We start from the raw sequence: 25,000 nt of genomic DNA, 5'->3' as shown, positions 1-25,000 counted from the left end.
GGAGGAGTTGTGGAAGTGTTTTAAATTCGGTATATACTCTGGTAGTTTTAGTGGTTATCAAAGCAGGGTTGTTTTAGTGCATGATTGTATTCTCTCTCTCTCTCTCTCTCTCTCTCTCTCTCTCTCTCTCTCTCTCTCTCTCACACACACACACACACACACACACACACACACACACATTTTTTTTCTTCGACTTTCTTTGAGAAGGACAACTTAAAATTTTCAGACAGTACATTTATTTTCCTCTCGTAATAAAAAAATTACACATACAATTACAATCACCCACCTTTCAGACACACTCCCTCCACTCTCCTCTCTCTCTCTCTCTCTCTCACCCACCTGAGAAGAAGAGAACGCCCGCCGGATGCCTGGTCTTGAAAGAGAGGGTCAGCTGGTCACTCTGGGAGGCGAGGGGCTGGCCACCGCTCCGCCTCAGGTCCCACCACACATACTCGCGTCCTCGTAGGGTAATCTCCTCCGTCTGGCGTTCTGGAAAGGGAAAAGAAAGCACAATTAAGAACAAAATCTACACACACACACACACACACACACGCACACACACACACACACACACACACACACACACACACACACACAGCAAATGGGTCCAATCAAAACCAAAATCTCCACACGCACAGGAAAAGAAAAAAATTAAAGCCATAATCTCCATACAGACATAAATACCCTAGCATAAAAACCCAAGCCTACTGAAACCAAAATCATCACACATACAATTAAAAAAAAAAGCTACAAATAAAGCCAAAATCACTACACACAAAAATATCTCAACACACAAAACTAACATATAAACACACAAAAACAAAGGAATAATAACAGAAATTCAGAATCTCCACACGGAAGTTCCCAAGTAAAAAAAAAAAAGGAAAGAAATTATATATAAAATGCAAATAAAACCCTGTACACAGAAAATTAGGAAAAATCACGAAATAAAAAAAAGTATCTGAGCTCAGTTTTGGCAAAGATATAAAAAAAATTACATATAAAAAAAAATCACAAACACGATAATAAAAAAAAAAAACTGAATTAAAACCCCAATCTCCACAAAGAAACCTATATCAAAACCCCCAAAAGAAACCAAGATGAAAGGAAACCCCAAGACAGCCAAGAGAGAGGGCGAGAGGAGGGATGGAGGGAGGGAGAGAGGGAGGAGAGAGCGGGAGGGGAGAGAGGTACAAGGATAGAGTGAGAGAGGGAGGGAGGGAGGGAGAGAGGGAGGGAGAGAGGGAGGGGAAACTGGAGAAAAGGTTGACCCTGGTTGATTTAAGAGAAGGAGGAAGAGGAGGAGAGGAAGCTGGTGAAGAGACAATATCCTGAGGCGGAGTAGATATTCTTGACGAAGGGAGAAAGGGTGCATAGGGGCGGAGGAAAAGGAAGGGAGGGGAAAGGAGAGAGATACGGAGGGAGGGGGCAGAGGTGAGGTGAGGTGAGGAGGAAAATGGGGGAGGGTAGTTAAGGAATGAGGAGAAAGTGAAGTAGGGGGAAGAGGACAAAATAAGTATAGAAGAGACAAGGGAGAGGAGAGGGGAGCCTGAAGGTGGGAAGGGGGAGGAGGAAAAGAGAGGAGGGGTGAAATGAGGTGAGGAGGGGTAGGGTGGGAAAAAGGAGAGGGGAAGAAAAGCAGGAAAGGGGATAGAAAACATAGGCTGAGGAAGGAGTTAAAGAAGGAAAACAAGGATGAAAAAAAAGACCAAATATAATGAAGAAGAACGAGGAAGAAAAAGAAAGACGAGGGAAGCCAATATCCCCTCCAAGAACAGTCCTATCTGGGCCCGTGAAGAATTTGGCCAGATTAAATTGAATTTCCCAAGAGAGCCAAAAGACCCACAGAGAAGTACTGTTATTTGAATGGATGGGAGTTCTTACGTGTTTTTGTTTTTTATGGTGTGTGTGTGTGTGTGTGTGTGTGTGTGTGTGTGTGTGTGTGTGTGTGTGTGTGTGTGTGTGTGTGTGTGTGCTACCTCTCACAGGAAGCGGTGTCAGGGAGCAGATGGATAAATACCAAGGACGTTTTGTTCTAAGATGAGGAGGCGGGGAAGAGAATGATGAAAGAAGACGAGAAACAACAGCAAGAAAAAAAGGAGAAAGAAACTGAGAAAGAAGTGCAAATCACACGAGAAAAAGAAAGGAAACAAGAACAAGGAATAAAGAAAGAGAAAGGTGATGGAGAAGGAAGAGAGAATAATGAAGAGGGCAGAAGAAAGAAAGGAGAAGGAAGGAGAGAGACAATAGGAAGACAGATGAAGAGAGGAAGGAGCACGAGAAAGGAGGAGACGGAAGGAAAGAGGCTGAGAAAGAATGAAATAGGGAGGGAGGAGAAAGGAAAGTCGAAAAATAAGGAAGATCACTTTCTAGAGCGATCACATTTTCCTGTAACTTATGCCCCTTGAGACTATTAATTTTTCATCTCATTACGCCGCCATCAATACAGCCAAAATTCTAGCCAGGAAAAGAAAAAAACAGGTGAGAGAGAGAGAGAGAGAGAGAGAGAGAGTAAAATATTTGCCGTGTTTTTTCGGTGACATGAATCCAGTGTATTGATATGGCTTTATGCATACATATAAAGGGTTAGACTGCACAGAATCCCAGAGTTATCCATGAAAAACGAAATCGCTGTCTCTGTGGTAAATACATATAGATGATTGTTGTTGTGGAAATGGTGGCAGCTGTGAGAGTTTGTCATGGTGGTGGTGGCAGACTGTGGTAGTGGTGGTAGTTCTGGTGGCTGTGGAGGATTGTGGTGGTAATGGACAAAGGTGGTTGTGTGGCTGATGTGGTAGGGAATTGAGGAAGTGACGGGTGACTATGGTAATGATGGTTGTTGTTATGGTAGATTATGAGGCCGGTTATGGTAGTAGTAGCAGTAGTAGTAGTAGTAGTAGTAGTAGTTGTAGTAGTAGTAGTAGTTGTAGTAGTAGTAGTAGTTGTAGTAGTAGTAGTAGTAGTAGTAGTAGTAACAGACTGTGGGAGCAACGCTAATTGCTGCTGTAGAGTCGGGTGTAATAATTAACCATAAGTCGTTATTCTACACGTAAAGAACTAAACATTTCCTGAATAGTCTTTCCCTCTGATTATGACCACCAGTATTCTGTCTGACTTTCACAGACAATTAAGCTTATTCAGTTTTCAGTTTCAGACGGTTTTCAGACTTTCTTGCATAGTTTCAGGTTCAGACGGTTTCAGTTTCAGACGGTTCTTAGGGCTGTAGTGGTGGAGGAGGCGTGAAACAAATGCCGCTCGTTTTTATTCACTATCCTCCCAACACCGCGGCGAAAAAAGCGATGATTCCATTAAAAGGGGGCGCTGGTGGGACGAGAGAGAGGGTTCAGGAGAGGCGAGGAAGGAGAGAAAAAGAGAGGAGATAAGGGAGAGAGTGAGTGAGAAAGAGGGAGGGAGAGGGTTAAAGAGAGGTGAGGAGGGAGTGAAAAAGAAGTGAGATAAGGGAGAGAGAGAGAGAGAGAGAGGGGGGGGGGAGTGAGGCAGAGAGGGAGGGAGAGTGATGGTCGTGAAGATGGGGAGGGAGGGAAGAGGTTGTAATGGTGGAGATGGGAGTATGGAAAGAGGCAGAAGTGACACAGAGGGGGAAAACAAGGGGAAAATAGGTGTGGGAGAGGGCTAGAGTGATGGTGGAGGAGGAGGAGGAGTAAGATAAGGAGGGAGGGACTAATGGGAAGGACGCTGAAATGGGGAGACAGGAGAAAGTAGACAGGGAGAATAGGCGTAGAGGATGAAGAAGGCAGAGGGGTGCAAGGAGAGAACTGACAGGAAGGAAGTTGGAGGAGGAAAGAAGTGAAGAAAATAGAGAGAAAACAAAGAGAGAAAATAAAACAAGAATAATAGAAACTGAGAAGGGTAAAGAAAAGCAAAAGAGGTGAGGAGAAAGAAGAGATAGACGAAATATAATCCTCTGAGAGACTCTGTATAATAAAAAATAATGACGCACTTAAGCATGGACAAAGAACTATAATTTCGCGAGGGAAGGGGGAAGACAGAGGGCAAGGGAGAACTGGAGGGAGAAGGGAGGAAAGAAGGAATAAGGGAGGAGGGGAAGAGAAGGAAGAAAAAAGAATCCCTCCAGGCGTATGTGTGGACTAAGGGGGTGTATGAGATGAGACGCAAGACAAGAAAACTCGTAATTAACAGAAAAACGCTGGGAGAGAGAGAGAGAGAGAGAGAGAGAGAGAGAGAGAGAGAGAGAGAGAGAGAGAGAGAGAGAGAGAGAGAGAGAATGGAATGGCTTAACTCTTGCACTACGACAGGTAATTTCTGAGGTAAATGAATAAGTGTGGTGGCAGCAAGATTACAGAAAGGACGCTATGAAAGAAGAAAAATGATGAAGATGAGGTCAAAGAAAATAAGTCGACAGAAATTTATACAGCGTCTATTGTAAGTGTGTGTGTGTGTGTGTGTGTGTGTGTGTGTGTGTGTGTGTGTGTGTGTGTGTGTGTGTGTGTGTGTGTGTGTGTGTGTGTGTGTGTGTGTGTGTGTGTGTGTCTAAGGGGCGCCATCAGCATCAGGAGAGAGAGTTTAATGTAATGTAGGACTCTGAGATGGCTTGGCGCTGTCATTAAGGACGCTTATCTCTCTCAAACACGACCTAGAGCGACTTAGGGGACGTGGAGACTGAGGCTGGAGGGTGGGGAGATGGGAAGAGGGTAGGGGGATGGGTAGGGGGTGAGGGGGTGAAGGGTAAAGGGTGAGGGAGGGATGGGCAGGGAGTGAGGAGTGACAGGGGTGAGAGGTGGCTAAGAGGGGAGGGGGAGATATGGAAAGGGAAGGGCAAGGATATGGAGGTGGGGGAGAAGAGAGAGAAATCGGAGGGAGAGTATAGCGAGAGAAATGTGAAGAGTGGTGGATAGAAAAAGTAAGGGTAGAGGTGATGGTGGAGAGTTAGGATACTGTGGTAGGGATAGAGAATAGAGTAGGGGTTTGGTGGAGGGAAACTGAGCCGTGGGGGAAAGACTGAGAGTGAGGGAGAAGGGGGGGGGAGAGAGACTGGTGGTGGAGATAGAGAGAGTAAGGGTAAGGATATGGAGGCAAGAGGGAGACTCTGGGGGGAAAGGGGGAGGATTAGGATTTAGACGTGGGGACGCGGAACAATATATAAAAGGGGAAAGATATTGTGTGTGTGTGTGTGTGTGTGTGTGTGTGTGTGTGTGTGTGTGTGTGCAAGAAGTGAGTGCCGAGTCAAACGGTGTCTGAATGTTGAGAGTAACAAGGACGTTTCTTGGGTAGAGATGGAGATGAAGTGACACTTGGATATAAAGGAGGGCACAACATTGAGCTTGTGCCAAAGACTCGAGTGGAAAAGACAAGACACAGAAAAAATAAACTATACATATTGGCTTACAGAGTTCATTACGAGAAATGGATGCAAAGCAGAAACATAAATGAAGACACAGAACAGGATCGAGGTTAGACTGGAATGGCAAAGACGATGAAAAGACCTGAATTATAATGTTAGTTTGCCCAGGTGTGGTGATGGAGGGTAAGGGGGACGTGCGATAAAGGAAAATAATGTCGCGCGTCAATATATGGCTATGGAGAAGACGTCAAGAAAGAGAGTAATGCCTTCGTAAACAGTGTCAAAACATGGTGACCGAGGAGATGTGTTAAAGGAAAATTATGGCTTCGTAAAGAATAAGTTAATAAATGGTGATAGCAAACATGTGAATAAGGTGGATAACAGCTTAGCACAAAGGTTTCAGTTGGCGGTAAGCGATATTTGATGCAGGAGAAGAAGTAGGCCTGCAAATAAAGAAGTTTATGAATGACGATGATTGTGCTGTCTGAGTGGAGCGTATGAGGTAAATGTGTTGGGGTGAGAAGGGCGGGATTACAGTGAGGGCAGAGAGTATTTGATTTGCAAGGTTCATTGAGTGTTGTGAGAGTGAGTGCTGTGGTGTGAGGGGCGGCATTACACTGCTAATAATATTCGTCAGTATACTATGGTGGCTGATATTATGTTCTCAGGGTAGGTTTTCTGAAAGCTTAATATAATCGTCTGGTGTAGCAGGAGTTAAGTAACCAAAATCATCAACCCAATGGAATGGGAGTTACATACTGCTGACCTACAGGACAAAAAAAAAAAGCTTCAAGAAATAATTATGCAAGCGGAAGAAAAGGTTAACTCTCTCTCTCTCTCTCTCTCTCGCACACACACACACACACACACACACACACACACACACACACTGCCACTCTCACTATCAGCCTCTCTCAGCGCCTCCTCCCTCAAGCTGTCCCGGTGATTTAGCTTCTCATTAACTGTGCAACCAACGACCCGCCAGCAATGATACATGGTTACGGATTTCCCTGGATTTCTCGCACACACACCTGAAACCATGGCGCTGACGAACGGGATTTATTTCATTTCTTTTTAGGGATGGAGAGGGCAACTGGTTTCGACTGATTGCAGGTTTCAGTTTATCTTTTTTAATGATTTTTCTTACTAGAGAAGGTACTGGGTTAGAACTGATTTAGCATTTCAGTGGATTTTTCTCTCATACCTGGAACCCTACCTGTGAAGACTGGTAATTTTCTTCTTTTCTTTCTTTCCTTTTTTTAGGCACGATGGTTAAAAAAAAAAAAAAAATGTTTTCTGAAGGTATGGAGGTATAGCTAGGTGATTACTGTTTTGTAGGCATGATGAAAACAAGCGATTTTATGTACAGTGGGGTTGAGATTAAAACTGGTTATTTTTCGTAGGTATGAAAGTGATAACAAATGATAATTTTGTAAGTAAGAATGTGAGAATATGATTTTTTTTTTTTAAGTGGATATAATATCACAGTTCATTTGGCGTTTCACTGAATTTCCCACACCTGAGTGCTTGATGATAAGGTCAGGTGAGTCTTTTTCTTTCTTTCTTTCTTACTCTTTTTTTTTTTTTGAACTAGAGAAGGTTTGGTGTTACAGCTGGTTTAGGGATTTCATTGGAAGTAAATTTTTTGTGAAGGTGAAGGCATATGATTACACGTGGCTCCAGATTACAATGAATTTAGCCCACACACTTGAATGCTGCAGGTTATTTGATTGTACATGAGAGGGTGTTAAGTTACAGCTGGTTTGCGATATCTCTGGACTCAGGACAATGGAAGTAGAAATATAACAATGAGAATAGGAATAAGAAGACTGACTGATGAATACTGAAAAAAGGCCACAGACTGATTAAAACACAAGTAGTAAAATCAACGGATAAAAAAATAATTAAGGGAACTGACTGTCTGATGAAAAGAGAAGTAGGAATGATAGGGATGTAGGAGAAAGAACACAGACTGATGAAAAGAAAGACAGGAATAAGATTAACTGAGGAATATAGGAGAAATGACAGAGACTGATGAAAATAGAAGTAAGAAAGACTGGAGTGAGGCGAAGGAGGCGGTCAAGAAGGGTGATAATAATGGCAAGGCCTGACGGGGAAGATGACAGCAGGGGCGAAGAGAGGAGGAAGGAGAGGAGGACTGGGAACGAGAGATAAGGGGAACGGGGGCTGAGGAGACGGTGGGGTGACGGGGAGGAAGAGGAGAGAGATGGGGAGAGAGTGATGAAGTGAGAGAGGATAGACAGAGAGAAACTGATAGACAAAGAGAGAACTAGACAGACCGAATGCGTGAGAAAGGGAATCGGGGGCTGGGTGGATGATGGGGGGAAGGGATGGAGAGACAGAGAAGAGACGGAGATGGAGGGGACAGCCACAGGAGAGAGAGACACTGAGAGGGAGAAAGAGAAACAGAAAGACAGACAGATGGTAAGAGAGAACGAGAGACGCAGAACAGCCAGACAGAAAGAGAAGAGGAGGAAAATATGGGGAGGGAAAGTAGGGGGAGAAAGAGAAAAATAGACATGGGAGATAGCTGAAGAAATGGGAAGGAGATAAAATGATAAAGGGGGGAGAGAGAGATTGCGATGACTTAGGAGAGGGGAGGAGATTGAGGAAAAGGGGAGAAAGGGAAGCTAAACGTGGAGGGAAGGGGAAGAGCGAAGGGGTGGGGGGAGATTAGGGGCAGAGAGAGGGGGTAGGAGAAGAGGAAGGGGATAGGAGCAGGGATGGGAGAGGTAGCGGCAGGGAGAGGTAGCGGCAGGGAGAGAGGGCAGGGGTGGGGGACAGTGGGACAGAGGGGCGTAGGAAGAGGGGGAGGGGTGAAGGGGTGGGAGAGGGAGAGGGGGAGGGGAGACTAAGGCAGTTGGGTCTGGGGTAGCGCTCGCCGACCTTAATAGTGCGTCATTATGGCATTATTATCTCACCCTCCATAACTCCCCCACTCCCTCTGTTATCCGCACTGCCTACCTCCCTATTCTCCCCTGCCTCACCACTTTCTAATCTCTCTCTCTCTCTCTACGTCTGTGCCCTTTTCTTTACCTAGACAACGAAACATGACTATCAGGATACCAGGAAATCTACAGCCTTTTTCTCGTGATATCTCGTTGCTTGTGAGATTAGGACCCATTTCTCTCGTGATTTCTCGTTCCTTGTGAGACTAAGACCCCCTTTTTCTCGTGATTTCTCGTTCCGCGTGAGACTACGATCCCTTTTCTCGTGATTTCTCGTTCCGTGTGAGACTAAGACCCCTTTTCTCGTGATATCTCGTAGCTTGCGAGACTCGAGCGTGATTTGCCTGCAGTCATGGGCGGGTGCGTGAAGGAATTGTCCCCTCTGAGCCTGCCTGCCTGCGAAAGCGATTATGTGTGTGTGTGTGTGTGTGTGTGTGTGTGTGTGTGTGTGTGTGTAAGAACGTTTCTGCTTGACTTGTGTCGTGTGGGAATGACAACTCTTTTCGCTGTCTTGCTAAACTGCTAGCATGTGTTTTGTGTCTGTCTGTTGTTTTGTTTGTTTGCTTCTGTCTGTCTGTCTGTCTCTGAATCTGTCTGTATGTCTATCTGTAAGTCTGTCTGTCTGTTTGTCTCTCTCTCTCGCTCTCTCTCCCACTCTCTCTCTCTCTCTCTCTCTCTCAACCAAACCAATTTACATGCAAGATTCTTTCTCCTAACTCTCTTAGCCAATTCTGCCCCCTCCCCCCCACTCACTCTCTCTCTCTCTCTCTCTCTCTCTATTTTTTTCTGTCCTCTTTCTTCCACTACGAACGAATGCAAGACGTCTAAAAATGGCACACTCAGAAGGTCAGATGGAATGTGTAAAAAGATTGTAAGTTGCGAAGAAAGCTAGTATGTTATTTTGCTTCCTCGACCCATCCTATCCTACCCCTTTGCGATTCATTCTCTCTCTCTCTCTCTCTCTCTCTCTCTCGGATTATTTTGATGTCCTTATTCATTAACAAACCCTTTCTCTTCTTCCTCCTCCTATTCACATCATTCATTCGCCCTTCACTCTTGTCGTCTCGCTTTTCCTTTTTCGTCCTTTCTTTTGACGCCACACACAGACACAGACACAGACACACACACACACACACACACACACACACACACACACACACACACACACACACAAGCCGAGACGTGACAAAAATCAAAACAAAATACAATAACCGAGTGCATCAAAACATCCGAACCTTACTGAAAACAAATAACAAAAAATGACAGCCGAAAACATCATAACAATCGTAACATCAAAAAAAAAAAAAAGGAAAAAAGAAAGAAAGCAAATCCATGATGCCGAAATGCGATTAAAAAAACGCAATAACTGAATGCATCACAACAAAACAGCAAAAACAATAAAGCCATACGCATCACACACACACACACACACACACACACACACACACACACACACACACACACACAACAGCAGGCCACCAAACAAGTTACGGGGGAAACTAAAAAAAAACAAAAAATATCCGTAACCATCGAAACAGGCAGATTCACGGCTCATGCAACGGACCATCAGCAAGAGAGATCAAATAGAAGCAATTGCAAACCGGTATCCATAAACGAGCCACCCTTGACAAGTTTTCAATTTCGAGGGCAAAAAAAAAAAAAAAAAAAAAAAAAAAGAGGGGCCGCGATTCCAATTTTCGCTGCCGTAAAAAAAAAAAAAAGTCGAAAAAATGAAGTATTAATATATAAACAAATATAGTGGGTGTTTTTTTTTTTTTGCATGTGTTTGTATGGGTAACCTTTTGTGTTTGGGTGTTTTTTTCTCTTTCTCTTTTCCAAACTCTCTGTGTCTGTCTTTATCTCTCTTTTTCTCTGGTACTCGCATAATCTTTCTCTTCTTCCTTTCATTGTAAACTCTCTTTTCATCTCTCTCTCCTCGCTTTCTTTCACAGATCTGTTTTAGCGTCTCTCTCTCTCTCTCTCTCTCTCTCTCTCTCTCTCTCTCTCTCTCTTTTACAAAGTCTCCATCTTTGTATCTCTTTCACAGTCCATTCCCCTTCTCCTATCTATTCTCTATCTTCATCCATCTTCTATAAATACCATAAATATCTCGATAATCAACTGAATCTCAGTCATCTAAAGTAAAGTTGCTAATGTTTGGCTCCGGAAAAACACAAAAAAAAACAGCCTTGGTGTTTTTCAAGAGCATCAAAGATCTTTCAGAGTTTATTTCCAGCAAAAGAAAGTGTTACACGTGGGTTGCTTTCTCTCCTGCTTTCTCTCTGTCAATCGCAGTTTCTAGAATTTTGTAGACTTCAATAAAATAAGTTAGGTAAAGGAAGATTACACGTGCCGCTTTCTTTCTCTTTCTTCTTCCCACTCGGTTCTCTTCTCCTTTTTTCTTTTAGCTCCGTTCTTTGTTTTCTTCATTATTTCGTTCTCAATGCTTTTGGTAAAGTAAGAAAATTATATGTACTTTTCTTTTTTTCTCACACTTCATTCAGTATTCTTGCAAAATGTTTTCTATTTGCATGGTAAAGAAAATGTCTTACACTACTTATAGATATGCTTTTATTCTTCCCCATTTTCTGCGTCTTGTCAATGGTCACTTTCAATAATCTCACTGCAAACTATTCTTTTTTGCTGTATCGTTTTCAGTAATCTTGGCTGGGTGAAGAAAATGTCATACTCCTCTTCTACCCATTCCTTTCTTCTCCATTCTGTTTCCATTCATTTGTCTTTTAAAGTGCCAGAAAGGTCAAACTTTTTCCCCCTACCTCTCAACGTCAGCTTATGTCAGGTCAGCCCAAATTACCGCTCGGGTGAATGAGTAAACACAATCTCCCATTCTGGCGTAAGCAAGGGGGAACAACACTGCCCAAGCTGACGTCACCGTGAGGGGGGAAAGCAAACACTCCCATAGGTCATTTATTATGGCGTCACCTGGAGAACGGGCGCTGATTGGCTGCGGGGAAGGTGTGACGTCACCGGTGGGGAAAAATAAAGGTAGGGGAGGAAAAATGCTATGGGTGAGCCGAGTGTTTATCCCAGTTCGTAATTACGGATGAAGGGGAGATGGGAATGGACGTGTTACTTGTTTAATGGAATGGATATAAGGGAACGAATATTTTTTTCTTTTTTAGTATGGAGGGCGTGGGAGAGAGAGGGGGGGGGGCAGGGTAGGGGGGACTTTGGGGATTTGAGGATAAAGGAAATGGAAAAATATGAAAAAGTACGGAGGGTGTGGCACGTGGGGATGGCCATGGGACTTGGGATGAAAGGGATGACGACTGTGGTGTGTGTGGGAGGCGCAGAGAGAGGTGGGGACGGGGGATTAGGGGGATTAAGGACGCAAGATTTAGGTTACAGTATGAAGGAAAAAATGATGCTCAACATGTAGATGAGGCAGATATGAAAATCGAGGTTAGGTAAAGCAGAGAGGTTGCAGCTGGTGTAGAGAGGCTGGTAAGTATGGCTCTAAGTTTCAAAGACGGAAGATGTAGTTTATAGTATGGAAAAAAAAAAAGAAAAGAGGTTAAACAGGCAAACTGAATGACTGACTGCATTAAAAAGATCATGACAGCATAACAAGCAGATGATACAGATACGGTACATAGACAAAAGGATAGGGTAGGAAATGAGGTGGGGATAAGTCAGATACGGTGAAGGGAAGGTATACGGACAAAAGGTATGATGGGTGCATGTTGTAGCGCGAAGAATAAAATAAAGGTCAGGGGGCAGATACAACAGATCTATCTATCTATCCATCACTGTTTCTCTGTCTGTCTGTCTGTTTGTCCGCCTAGCTATCTATGAAGTCAAACAGGGAAAAGTAATGGAAATATGCTAGGAGATATGTGAGAGAGAATCAGGTGGAAAGTCATCTGGATATTGTGGACGCAAGGTATGAACTGTGTGGGTTGCGGTACAAAAATAAATATGTCAAATAACCTGACGTGACCGTACTGAGGCTTCAAGGCGGATAAACAAGGAGTGTGTGAGGAGAAAGGCGTAGGAGGTGGAGGGGAAAGGAGTGTGTATTACGTAAGGTATGAAACGTGTGGACTGAGGTATGAAAAGAGAAGAAAAATAAGCAGATGTGACAGTACTGAGACGCCAAGCCAGGTAAAGAAGGCAACAGTGGAGATGAAAGACAAGAGACTTAAGAGATCAGGGGAAGGAGTCTGAGTAGTACGTAAAGTAGGCTATGGAGTGTGTGGATTGAGGTATGATAGGACAGAGGTTAGATAAGTATATACGAAAGTACTGAGACGCCGTGGCAGGTAAAGAAGGTAGAACTGGAGATGTGAGAAATTAGAAGTAGGAGAGAGGGAGAAAAGTCTGTAAAATATGGAATGTGTGGATTGGGGGGGGGGGTACGAAAGGTAAGAAGTGGAAAAAGGAGATGCGAGAAAAGATGTGTGAGGTGGATGGGAGAGGAATCAAGGTTTGGCGGACGAAAGGGACGAAAAGAAGTGGTTGAGGTACGAATATGTGATGGGTACGAGAGGTAGACACAAAGGTTATGAGAAAGAGCGGAACAGGTAGAGAAAGTCGGGCAGGTGTGACACGTGTCAGTAGAAGGTGAGGTGAGGAAAAATAGCTGCCACTGATATGAGATCTTCTGAGTTGACTTGAATAGAAAGAGACAGCAAGAGGAGTGCGAGGGAAGGTCTGTATAAGTACGATTAGGTGACGAGAAGAAGAAAGACAGTAACGGGGATGCGAGAGAAAGATTAATTGACTGGGTATATTTGTTAAGATGCGACTGGAGAAAAAAGGGGAATAATGCAGTCATGGAAGGAAAAGTATCCGATGAGATGGTTTATAAAGGAGAAAGAGAAAGCTTAGAAACGGATAGCAACAGGAGTAGGAGTAAAGGTGCTCGACGGGAAGTATATGCGAAATGGTGATTCAGAGAGGAGCGGAAGGCAATAGGCACGAAGGGAATGAGGCACACGAGCAATAAGACGACTGTAAAAGAGGGCCAAGCAACAGGCGTGGGAAAGGAGAGTGTCAGACGAGTTCCATGAGTGAACGGTGACTGGGAAAAGAGGGGCAGGGCAATGGACGTCGAGGAAATGAGGTACACGAGCAAAAAGACGACTGACAAAGAGGTGAAGGCAACAGGCGAAAGAATGGGAGGAAGGGTGCAAGACAGGGCATATGTGTGTGAGAAAGGTGACACTTAAAAGAGGTGAAGGGGATTGGCGTGAGGGGAATGGTGTCTGATCAGGAATATGAGTGAAAAGGCTGGGAAAGAGAGGAACGCAGCTGGTATGAAATGAAAGGGTACTTAAGGGTGCTTCTGCGTTTGCATGTATGTATGTGTTGAAGTGTGGAGGGGTGGGATGTGCACGGAGCTACTGATGAGGTATACGTGTCCTTCTGTGTGTGTGTGTGTGTGTGTGTGTGTGTGTGTGTGTGTGTGTGTGTGTGTGTGTGTGTGTGTGTGTGTGTGTGTGTGTGTGTGTGTGTGTGTGTTAGTACGGGATGTTTCAAGGGACATATGTGTACTTCTATGTGTGCCTATGTGTATGTGCGTGGGGTGGGGACGTGTGGGGAAGAGTGACAGGTGGGGAATATCTAGTGAATGCCGGGAGAGAATTGGCAATTAGTGGACGAGGCAGGTAATAAGGAGAGTGTCGGTGTGCAGACAAGACATGGGCCTCTCTCTCTCTCTCTCTCTCTCTCTCACACACACACACACACACACACACACACACACACACACACACACACACACACAGCCTATTAATTCACCCCACTGATAACTTCATTTCCCTCTCTCTTATTTCACATCACTGCAAATTCTCTCTCTCTCTCTCTCTCTAAAACACACACACACACACACACACACACACACACACACACACACACACACACACACACACACACACACACAGCCTATTAATTAATTCCACTGATAACTTCATTTCCCTCTCTTATTTCACTTCATTCCAAAATCTCTCTCTCTCTCTCTCTCTCTCTCTCTCTCTCTCTCTCTCTCTCTCTCTCTCTCTCCTCTCTCTCTCTCTCTCTCTGTTTTCCCTTGTACCCCGCCCTCTACCCCGTCCTCCTGTGCCTTAATTAATTTCCATCCCATTTTTTTTGGCAAGCCTTGGAGATGAAGGAAGGGGAGGGAGTGGGAAGTAGGGAGGGAGGGAAGGAGGAGGAAATAAACAGAAAGAAGTATGAAAGAGGTGGACGTGGAGGAAATTAGGAAAAGGAGAGAAACGTAAAAAGAGAGGAGGAGGAGGAGGAGGAGGAGGAGGATAATGATGATGATGAAGATGATGATGATGATGATGATGAGGAGGAGGAGGAGGAGGAGGAGGAGGGGGAGGAGGAGGAGAAGGAGGAGAAGGAAGAGGAGGACGACGACGATAACGACGACGACGACGAGGACGAAGACGAGGACGAGGACAACGACGAGAAGGAGGTGGAGGAGGAGGAGGAAAGGAATGTCAAGAGAGTGGCAGCGCTAAAAATGGCGTGAATTTTTGAGTGGAGTGTAATGAGAGTTGGCCAGCGATATCTATAAAGGCCTGCAATAGAGGACCCTTCGCGCGTGGGAGGCCGTCTTTCTTTAGTCTATTCTTGCTACCTCCAGGCGAGTCTATTTGGCTTGGGAGACTGCTTTTTAGGACTGAAGGGGATTGACCTGGCCTTCAAGTACCATCACTATCACTAACACTAACGTCATAACCACCACTATCACCTCAAAGCCACTACCACCATCACTACCACTAATACTAATGCAGTACCACCCCCATTACTACCACTGTCCCTACCACCATTACCACTGCCACCACTACCACCATTTCCTTCAGTTCCATACGCATCGTTAATCTTATCTACTTCATTAGATGACTTAATACTTCAGTCTACTCTTGCTATCTCCGGGCCATTTTATTTAGGTTAGAAATGAGGCCTGGTTGTGAAAGTCTAAATTAAGGCTGCATATAACCCTCGCCATTTCGAAAAGTCTCCCCTTATCGAAACAAAGATTTAAGAAAATAACCAGAAGAAAAGAACAAAAGGCACTGTTAAATATGTAAGGTGAAATTCACTCTATTTCCTGCCATCACAGGTGTATCAAAATTGTGCTTAATAAAACAGTGACTTGCATGCACCTTCGCGTACTCAGTTTTAATCATGCAACCCTTAACCCTTTCATACCAGCGATTTATTTGGAGCCGTAATAGAGCAGCTTGGGGAGTGGGAGGGATGGGAAGAGGGAGGTTAAGGCCGTCTTATTTTAGGCTATTATAATTACCTCCAGACGATGTTGTTTGGCCAAGGAGACTTTTTCGAACTGGAGAAGTTAGATATATTCCTCCATAACCTCTTCATTGGGGTTGGACAGGGACGCCTTCATGTGGTGGCACTGATAAAACTAGGCGACGACACTGCCCTATACAGACGTCCCTCTACTACTTCCTTATTTCCCCCAGATGAGGATGATTAACTTCACAAGGGTAATTTAAACCTGAAGTCCACCGGGTTCATTTTTTAAAGATAAGCATGAGGCTGCAACAACAATAACAACCTACTACTACTAGGTTACTCTCCTAAGCTGCTTTAAATCATCTGGCGATAGCAGGGGTGAAACAAAAATTACACCAGTATCTGAACGAGGAAGCAATAGAGGAGGTCGATGCGTGGGAGGGACGGCAAGGAAGAGTGGGAGTCTAAGCAAGCGCTTAAAAAAAATAATAAAGGACGACAAGGAAGATATAAAAATTGTGAAGACTTAAAACTGAGTGGCAGGAATCTATATACAGCTTGGAGGAACACAACACACATCCTTTTACGCGCAGCTCTTTTTAGCGTCATCTTCTACTACTCATTTTTCCTTCAAGACAAATAACTCTTTAGTGATAAGTAAATGCAGATTTCAACAAATGTCTCCAACGGCTGAGAAATTTCTACACCCTTGAGATATAAAGTAAGGACATGTTTTGGAAGCTTTTCACATTTTCTCGTTAAAAATCGTAATACATTCGAACTTTTACGTGTCAACTCATAAGATAAGCAAATTTCCACTTATAGGTAAAAGAAAAAAGTAATTATTTTTCTTCAACCTCTGCAAAATGACTGAACCACACGTCAGAAATGAAATACTGAGATTTTACATTTATTATTATCTTCTATCTTCTCTTCCCTTACACTAGGCAAGTTTCCCCTTAAAAGTAAACAAACAAGTCACTCGTTTTCTTCAACTTTTAAAAAGGTCTCAACTTTCACACCAGACACGACCCACTCTCACACAACACACACTCCAGCAAACCAGGGAGAGAGAGAGAGAGAGAGAGAGAGAGAGAGAGACCACCATCCCCACTACCACCACCAACGACGACCCCAGAGAGAGAATGATGATGATGGCTATGAAGATGGTGACGTGAGGGAGGGAAGAAAAGGATGGGCGGTGAGGAAGGGGGTGATAAAGAGGGAATTACGAGCCGGCGTAAAGATATCCGGGGTTGATATCGGCGGGAGGGAGGAGGTTGACGTGGTAAGAAGGTGGAGGCGGGCATTATAGTAGATTCGAGGGGGAAGGAGAGGGGGGGAGGGAAAGGTTTAGACGGGAATGAATCTGGCACTATCTGTTTGAGGTGGGAAAAGAGGTTAGGATAATGATGATGATAATGGTGATGATGATAATGATGATGATGATGAAGATATGAACACTCTAGGTCTAAAGATGTCTGAATTTCTCCGGACGGCCACATTTTAAAAGCTCTGTCAAAGTTACCAATAATAATCAAAGTACTAAAAATGGTTGCTGGCTTCAAAGTGTTCAGAAAGATTTCCTTAAAGTTTTTCGCATCCTTAAACCTTAAAAATTATATAAAAAAGAAAAAACTCTACTGCAGACTTTCCAACCTATGTAAAGCTTATAAAATGAGAGCTGTAAAAAATAACATGACGCTATATGCACAAAAAAAGGAGAGAAATTGCATAAAACACTATTTGGCTGGATAAAAAGCATGACAAATAATTACACGTGTGAAGAGTAATTCAGACCGACTTAGGTATGCACGATATAATGACAATGAATAATAAACAGGTAAAATATGTATAATTCTGAAAACTTGGCCTGTCTAGACTTGGATGATCTTGCGACGGAAAGCTTTACAACCCTGCATGACCGTGATAATTGTCCCTCCCTGTGTGTGTGTGTGTGTGTGTGTGTGTGTGTGTGTGTGTGTGTGTGTGTGTGTGTGTGTGTGTGTGTGTGTGTGTGTGTGTGTACTAGCGTGTCTGCTCTGGTTAGCTCATGTGTGCGTGGGCGTCTGTCTTACCTTTTCTTCGTGTGCGTGTGCTTGTACATGTGTGTTTTTTTTTTGTTTTTTTTTCAGAAGATGAACAGAGGAAGGAAAAACAAATTAAATATGTTGACAGAGAGACATATTAGAAACGGGAGTAAATGAGAAAAAAACGTCACATTATACGAGGACCAGAGGAAGGGGAAGTGAGAAAGATATGAATGGAGAGAAGGGAAGGAAGAGAAGAAAGAATGTGAAAGAAATGAAGACGGGAAATTTGAAAAAGAATTATGGATGCAAAGAAGGGAAGGGTGTATGGAAGGACACAAGGAAAGAAGGATGTATGGAAGAAGGGAAAGGAAGAAAGGGAAGGAGGAAGAAGAGGAAGGGTGTAGTAAAGTCAGGCAGAAAGAAGAGAAAGGATGGAGGAAAGAATCTAAAGGACGTAGGGAAGAAAGTGGCGTAACTGAAGGAAGAAAAGGACGAGAAAAAAGAAAAAGTAAAAAGTTAGGAAAGCAAGTATGGAAGGATGGAAGGAAAGGAAGGACGTAAGGAAGGAGAGAATATATTTACGAAAGTTAAATTACTTAAGGATATAGGAAAGGAAAGGAAAGGAAGAAAGCAAGGAAAGTAAGTACGCAAGGAAGGAAGTAAGGAAAGGAAGGAAGGTGGATAAGCCAGGTCGTTTATTACCTCCCCCTGACCCCCCTGACCCCTTGCCCCTCATCCCTGTTTTTATTAGCCATTTACCCGCTCCAGGTAGCATTAAGAGGGGCAGGTGAGGCGGGGGGGAGGGATGGGGGAGGGGGAGGGAAGGGGATAGGTGGTTAGGAGGGGTAGGGCGGAAAAGGTAGCATTAAAAGTGGGGTAGGTGAGGTGGGGTAGGGGGCGGAGGGCTGAAGGGGAAGGGAGGGAGAGAGAGAAGGGGGAAGGTTGTTAGGAGAGAGCAGGGGCGGGAGGAGGGGGAGTACGATAGAGTTAAAAGGTGTATGTGAGATGGGGGGAGGGGGATGAGGAATAAGGGGGAGAGGGAAGGAGAGACAAGGGGTAGGTGGTCAGGAGGTGTAAGGGGGGATTAGCGGAGGTGGGGGGATGAGAGGGGTAAGACAGCGTTAAAAGGGGGGTTGGTGAGGTTAGGCAAGGGTGGGGGATAGGAAAGAAAAGGGGTGGAGGAGGTGAGGTACTGGAGAAAAGGTAAGAGGAGATGTGGGGAGGTGGAGGGGAGAGGTAAAGAAAGCTAAGTGAGGTGGGGGGAAATGGAAGGGAGGGTGACGGAAGAGGTAGGGGAAATGACGAAGGAGGAAGGGAAGGAGGTAAAGGGAAGAAGAGGTAAGTACAGGGGAGGGAGGGAGAGGCGAGAGGTAGGAAAGGTGGGAGTGAGCAAGGTGAAGTTTAAGCTGCTTGGGCCTCGTGTTGCTGAGGTGACTGCCTTTGCGCTCTCTCTCTCTCTCTCTCTCTCTCTCTCTATCTATCTATCCATCTATCTGAGGGGAAGGAATAATATAAATACGTAAAACATGCCGAGAAGCAAAGAAAAAAAACAAGATAATAAAAAAAAGGAACACTCATGAAATCAAGCTCAGAATAAATAAAAAGAAACATGCACTCAAGAATAAACTACAGAGAACAGACGCATGACAAGAAATTATGGATGGAAGACAAAGCCAACGAGTGAAAAATGTTAGCGGACTAATGAAAAATTATCCGAAAAAATGAAACAAAAGAGTAAGATGAAGCTTTTAAAAATTAGCAATAAAAAAACCGAATGACAAAAAGAAAGTGCAATAAATGAAAAAAATTGTCGAAGAAAAAAAAAACAGCGGAAAAGAAAATCAAACGAACGTAAACAGAAGTAGACAAGACGACCGAAAACCCGACAGCAAGAGAACAGACGACAAGGCCACTGACGAAACGACGGACGAAGGGAAGGAGACGGGAGGAGGACGAAAAGACGGCGCGGAGGGAGAGTACATTACGTGTGATTTACCTTACACAGGGGACGAGACCTGGGCGATTTATCGGTGCCTTTCTTGCTTGCTGGGGTGGGGGGATTGGAAGAGGGGAGGGTGAGGGCGAAGGAGGGGGTGAGGGGGCGGAGGAGGAGAGTGGGGTGATAAAGGAGGTGGGTGAAGATGAGAAGGGGGTGGAGAAGAGTGGGGTGATGATGGAGGTGGGTGAGGAACAGAAGGGGGTATGGAGAGAAAATAGATGGTGAGGTGGGGAGGAGGGTGAGAATGGGTGTTGGGGGAGAAAAATGGGGAGAGTAAAGAGGGGAGAGAGAAGGGGGATGGAGGAAGAGAAAGAGAGTGATTGATAAAAAGAGGTGGTGAGATGGGGGATGGAGGAAGGGAGTGACTGTGAGAAGGAGGAAAAAGGAGAGTCAAGAAGGGACATGGAAGAGAGAAGAAAAGGAGAGCTGGGCCGATGAAAAATAATGGGAGGGGAGATGGATGTGAAACAGAAAAAGGGGGGGTAAGGAAAAGGAAAAAAGGTGCGTAAGGAAGAGGAAAAAATGGGGATAAGGGAGAGAAAGAGGGGACAGCGTGAGAGAAAGAAGATGGCTGTTAGGGAAGACATGGAAGACAAGAGACTGGAGGTGAACAAAAGAAAGGGGAAAGTCAGGGAAACGGTGGAAAGGGGATAGGGTCGAGGGAGAGAATTGGGGAAAAAGGGAGAACGAGGGGGAGAGGGTAGAAGTGGGTGAGAAAGGGTGGAAGAGAGAAAGGGGAAGAATGGGTAGGGATGGGAGACACAGAAAAAAAGATTGGGAGGGTTCAACAAAATACACAGGCCATTCCATTATTTATATTAGGAAAGACATACTGTGTTACAAAGATACTTCATATATATATTTACTGAACTCCTCACTCATTGGATCTTTAGAAATTGAACTTCCAATTTTCACGTAGGAGGGAATATTACTGGAACTGTAGAATATATAGAGAGGTTTCGAGATGCTCAGAAGATTTCATAAAGTCAAAATTCAGCGTCTTCAATATGCTCCTCCGACCCCTAACCCACCGTCCTCCCCTTCCTCACCTCCCTCCCGCCCTTCTTTTGCTTCCGTCTTCTTCCTCTTTTCCTTTATTTCTTCTTTCTCTTTCCTTTTTATTGTTCTTCCTATTTCCTTTCATGTTTCTTTCCTTCTTTCTCTTTTTCTTTCTTCCATCTTTATTTCCTTCACTTCTTTCCTTACTCTCTTTGTTCTTATCTCACTTTTCCCTCACGCATGCTTTTTCCTTCCCTTCTTTCCCTCCTTCCCTCCTACCCTCCTTTCACCTCTCACTCATTCCTTCCCAACTTGCTATCTTCACCTCCCTCCCCTTTTCCCTCCCTCCCTCCATCCAGCCTTCCCTCCTACCCTCCTTTCACCTCTTACTCCTTCCTTCCCAACTTGCTATCTTTCCCTCCCTCCCTCCGCCCATCCTTTCCTCCTTACCTCCCTCCCTTCTAAAAGCTCTCACATTCTCTTTCCTTCTTCTTCCCTACCTTTCTCCACCTCTTCCCTCAGGCCTTCCAGTTTCCTTCGCCTACCATTCTTCCCTCCTTCCTTCTCTCCCTCCTTCTTTCCCTCTCTCACTCCAAAAAGCTTTCACGTCCTATACCTTTCATCCCTTTTTCCTGCCTTCCATCTCTAACTCGTTCCTCCCCTCCCTTCCTCCCTACTTCTAACCCTCTCCCTCTCTCCCTTCCCTTCTTCCCTCTTTCCTTGTACAGTATTTCTTGTTCCTTTTTTCCCCTCCCTCCTCTCCCTCTTTCTCTCCATCCCTCCAAAGAGCTCTCACGTCCTCTACTCTGATGCCCGGGGAGAAATATTGGCCAGACTGGGCTCGGATTTTAACCCCTCCAAAAAAAAAAAGGAAAAAGAAAAAAAGAAAAAGAAAAAAGAAAAAAAACTTATTCCAATCTGGCCATTTTTCATATCGTATCGAAAAATTCCTCTCAGTCCCCGGGCGAGGAGTGTCTTAATCGGCTTCGTGGCTAAAAATTTATTGGAATGAACGAAAAAAAACAGGAAAAACTAAATGAAGTGGAACTGACTTTGATTTGTGTGTGTGTGTGTGTGTGTGTGTGTGTGTGTGTGTGTGTGTGTGTGTGTGTGTGTGTGTGTGTGTGCGAGCGAGTGAGTGAGTGAGTGAGGGTCGTACGACGACCTATTTAAGTGAATGCATTTTTATTTTTACCTGCATATTTGTCCTACCATTTTGTTGTGTTTTCTTTATATCATCAATCGACCCACTACCGCGAATTAGAACGAACGTAGATCTAGGTTAAGCTTACTCTTTAATATCTCTTTTCCCTCTTTTCATTTTTCCTGCTTTTTCTTTTGGTTCTGGTTTCAGTTTCCTGGTAAATCCTTCTGCTTTCTTCCTTTTTCCTTTGACTCCAATTTTTCGACCTTTTTCACTTCCATACTCTCTTTTACTTCTTCGCTCTTTTTTCCCCACCTCCTCTACCAATTCTCTTGTTTTCCTCATCTCCCTTAATCTCTTTTCCTCGTCCTTCATTTTCTCCTTCATTCCCTGTATTTTAACACTCCTATCTTTCTTACTTCTTCCTTCTCCCCTATCTTTACCCTCCAACTTTCTCTTCTCTATTTCTCCCCTCTTCACCTCCCCTCTCTTATTCTTATTTCCTTCACTTCCCTCCCCCTCCTCTCTCTCTCTCTCTCTCTCTCTCTCTCTTCTCCATCCCTCCATCTTCTCTACCATTCTGACATAGGACCGCTGGCATATTAAAGGTCTTATGCCTGTGAAGGAAGTGGAGGCCTCCCTTCTCCTTTCCTCCATCTCTCTCTTTCTCTCTCTCTCTCACACACACACACACACACACACACACACACACACACACACACACACACACACACACTACGGGAATCGATAGAGGGAGAGAGGGAGGGAGAAATGGGGAGGAAGAAGATAGTGTAGCAAGATAGCAGTACAGATACAGATTGACATATAGACAGACTGAGGTAGATTGACAGAAAGATAGATAGACAGATAGACAGACAGATGGACAGACGGAGAGACAGGGAGAGAGAAAGACAGATGGAAATGAGAAGTAGAGGGAGGAAATATATGCAACAGAGAGAAGGAGAAAGTTGGAGAAAGATGGTGGAGTTGAGATTGGGATACAGAGTTAAATGGAAAGACAGACAGACAAATAGGTGGCTGCGATCGTAAAGGAAGGAAGGAAGAAAGGAAGATGGAGGAAGGAAGGAGCGAAGAAGGGGAGGGAGGAAGGAAGGAAGGAAGAAAAGAAGGAACGAAGAAGGGGACGGAGGGAGGAAGGAAGGAAGGAAGGAAAGATGGAACGAAGATGGGGAGGGAGGAAGGAAGGAAGGACAGAAAGAACGAAAACGTATGAAAAGTAATGAGCAAGAACAATAAGGAATTAAGGTACACTTATGGAAAGAGGAAATTAAAGCGAGTGTGAGAAAATAGGAAGCCAGACTCGGTGACCTAGTTTTCATCTCTCTCTCTCTCTCTCTCTCTCTCTCTCTGTCTCACACACACACACACACACACACACACACACACACACACACACAATGTAAGAGACACGAATACTCACTTTTACCCTCATACTCTGCCTGCACGTCTCTCTCTCTCTCTCTCTCTCTCTCTTTCTCACACTGCTCCGGGTCAAGGAAGGAAAAGAGCAACAATGGGTGTCTGTCAGAGGAGCGAGAGAGGGTCAGGCTGAGGAAAGGTCACGCCGCCTCGAGAGAGAGAGAGAGAGAGAGAGAGAGAGAGAGAGAGAGAGAGAGAGAGAGAGAGAGAGAGAGAGAGAGAGAGAGAGAGAGAGAGAGAGATGGAAATAAGGGCTTGCTGCGAATTAAATGCGTTTCAGTATCGCATAACTAGAGACAGCATGAGAGACAACAGATAAATATAGACAAATATATTTTACATCCATTATTTTAACACCCTGAATTATTTTATACATTCTTATTTTGTTCTATTTACTCTTGAAATCTCGACGAATTTCAAAATATATAACAAGAGAGAATTTAGTTTCTAGTAATATTTTGAGATTTTCGAAAATCAGGGAACTTGACTCGCACAATATTTTTAAATTTTAGAAGCCTCTGTCTTAACACTGACTTCCTGGTCAACTTTTAGAATATTTCACAAAAACGAGGGTAAATTTATCTTCACCTAATATTTTTAGATATTAGACATCATTTCTACGTTCTCCCTCCCGTCAATTTTTCACGACAGCATATTCAATATCCCATAAAATTTTTAGATATTTGGCGCCACTTTTACGCTCCCCTTCTCGTCGAATTTCAAAATATTTCACAAGACGAGAGTAAATTTAACTTCCCACAATATTTCTAGACTTTTAGAAAACTCTCCATGTACCTCCAACCCCCGAGCGACCACCACCACTGCTAGGCTGCCCTTCGTCCGACCTTTAATATAACCCGGGTATACTTATGGCTCAGGGTTATGAAATGGCTCCCTTTGTTTACGGTCGCCCCAGCTTTACCGTATCGATGTAAACATAGAGGTGGCTTCAAGTTTTTATTCTTTTTAACACACGGGGCAACTTTAAACAAACATGACTTTTACACAACGAACTGAGTAAACTGCTCTGTCATTCAGAGGTTAAAATCACTTGTCAACACAGTAAATTAACACAGTCCTATTAATACGCTTTTAGCTAAAATTATGGCACAACTTCAGGAAATCAAAACGACCAATTTACTATACTAGAAAAAGACTAAACAGTTCACTAGAAATCAATTACATTAGGTCAAACACTTGCGATTAGAGGGTGAGAATATTATTACAAATGATCCGGTAAGAATGACGGAAGAACGAAAGAGTGGCCTTAACGAGCAGCAGCGAACAAAAGCATAACGGCTTGCCCGGAATCTGCGGTCGTATATAATGAGGATCGTTATCAAGTTTCTCGATAAGCAAGTCTCCAAAACGGTGAATGATTATCATAAATTTATTAGTCTCTTCGTATTTTTCATTTTAATATTCACTGTAGTTTGACTGTGAAGGGTTTAACAGCTGTATGAGGGAAAATGAGAAAATATATAAAAAAATCTCATGCATAACCTGGATTTAAGAGCGCTTATAAAGACGGCTCGTGATGTTACAAAAGGTTGGGAGTGGATTCCAAGTAAAGGGTTCAAAGGAGCGGCGTAATAGGGTTGGATTAACGAGCTGAACAAATATTGGAATGATTTTGTCCTCTTCTGTGTTTCCAGCCAGTGAACGTCGATTAGATTAGCCTGTTCAATGTATCTATGGCTTGAAATTCTATGGTGCTTTTTACCGTAATTTGGTTTTAATTAATTTCCTTCAAAATCTATGGGTAAGGGAGATGAATGGGCATTAGAGAGAGAGAGAGAGAGAGAGAGAGAGAGAGAGAGAAGAAAGGGTCCTATTTCTCCGGTAAGGGAAAAGAAAGTGAGA

General features: G+C 44.0%; 1 protein-coding gene across 1 annotated transcript in view; it reads right to left on the bottom strand.

Annotated features, from left to right (window-relative positions):
• Positions 1–25,000, bottom strand: part of Nrx-1 (Neurexin 1) — a 207,987-nt gene that overhangs the window by 43,804 nt on the left and 139,183 nt on the right. The window contains exon 3 of the mRNA XM_080278572.1: positions 340–489. Coding sequence (XP_080134698.1) covers positions 340–489 — 150 coding nt within the window. The remainder of the gene's footprint in view (positions 1–339; positions 490–25,000) is intronic.

The sequence above is a fragment of the Coenobita brevimanus genome, chromosome 74, assembly GCF_032717465.1.
Source record: "Coenobita brevimanus isolate Jiangsu-jjx chromosome 74, ASM3271746v2, whole genome shotgun sequence".
Lineage (NCBI taxonomy): Eukaryota > Metazoa > Arthropoda > Malacostraca > Decapoda > Coenobitidae > Coenobita > Coenobita brevimanus.
Note: the sequence above shows the minus strand (reverse complement) of the source record. Positions and strands in the feature narration are given on the sequence as shown.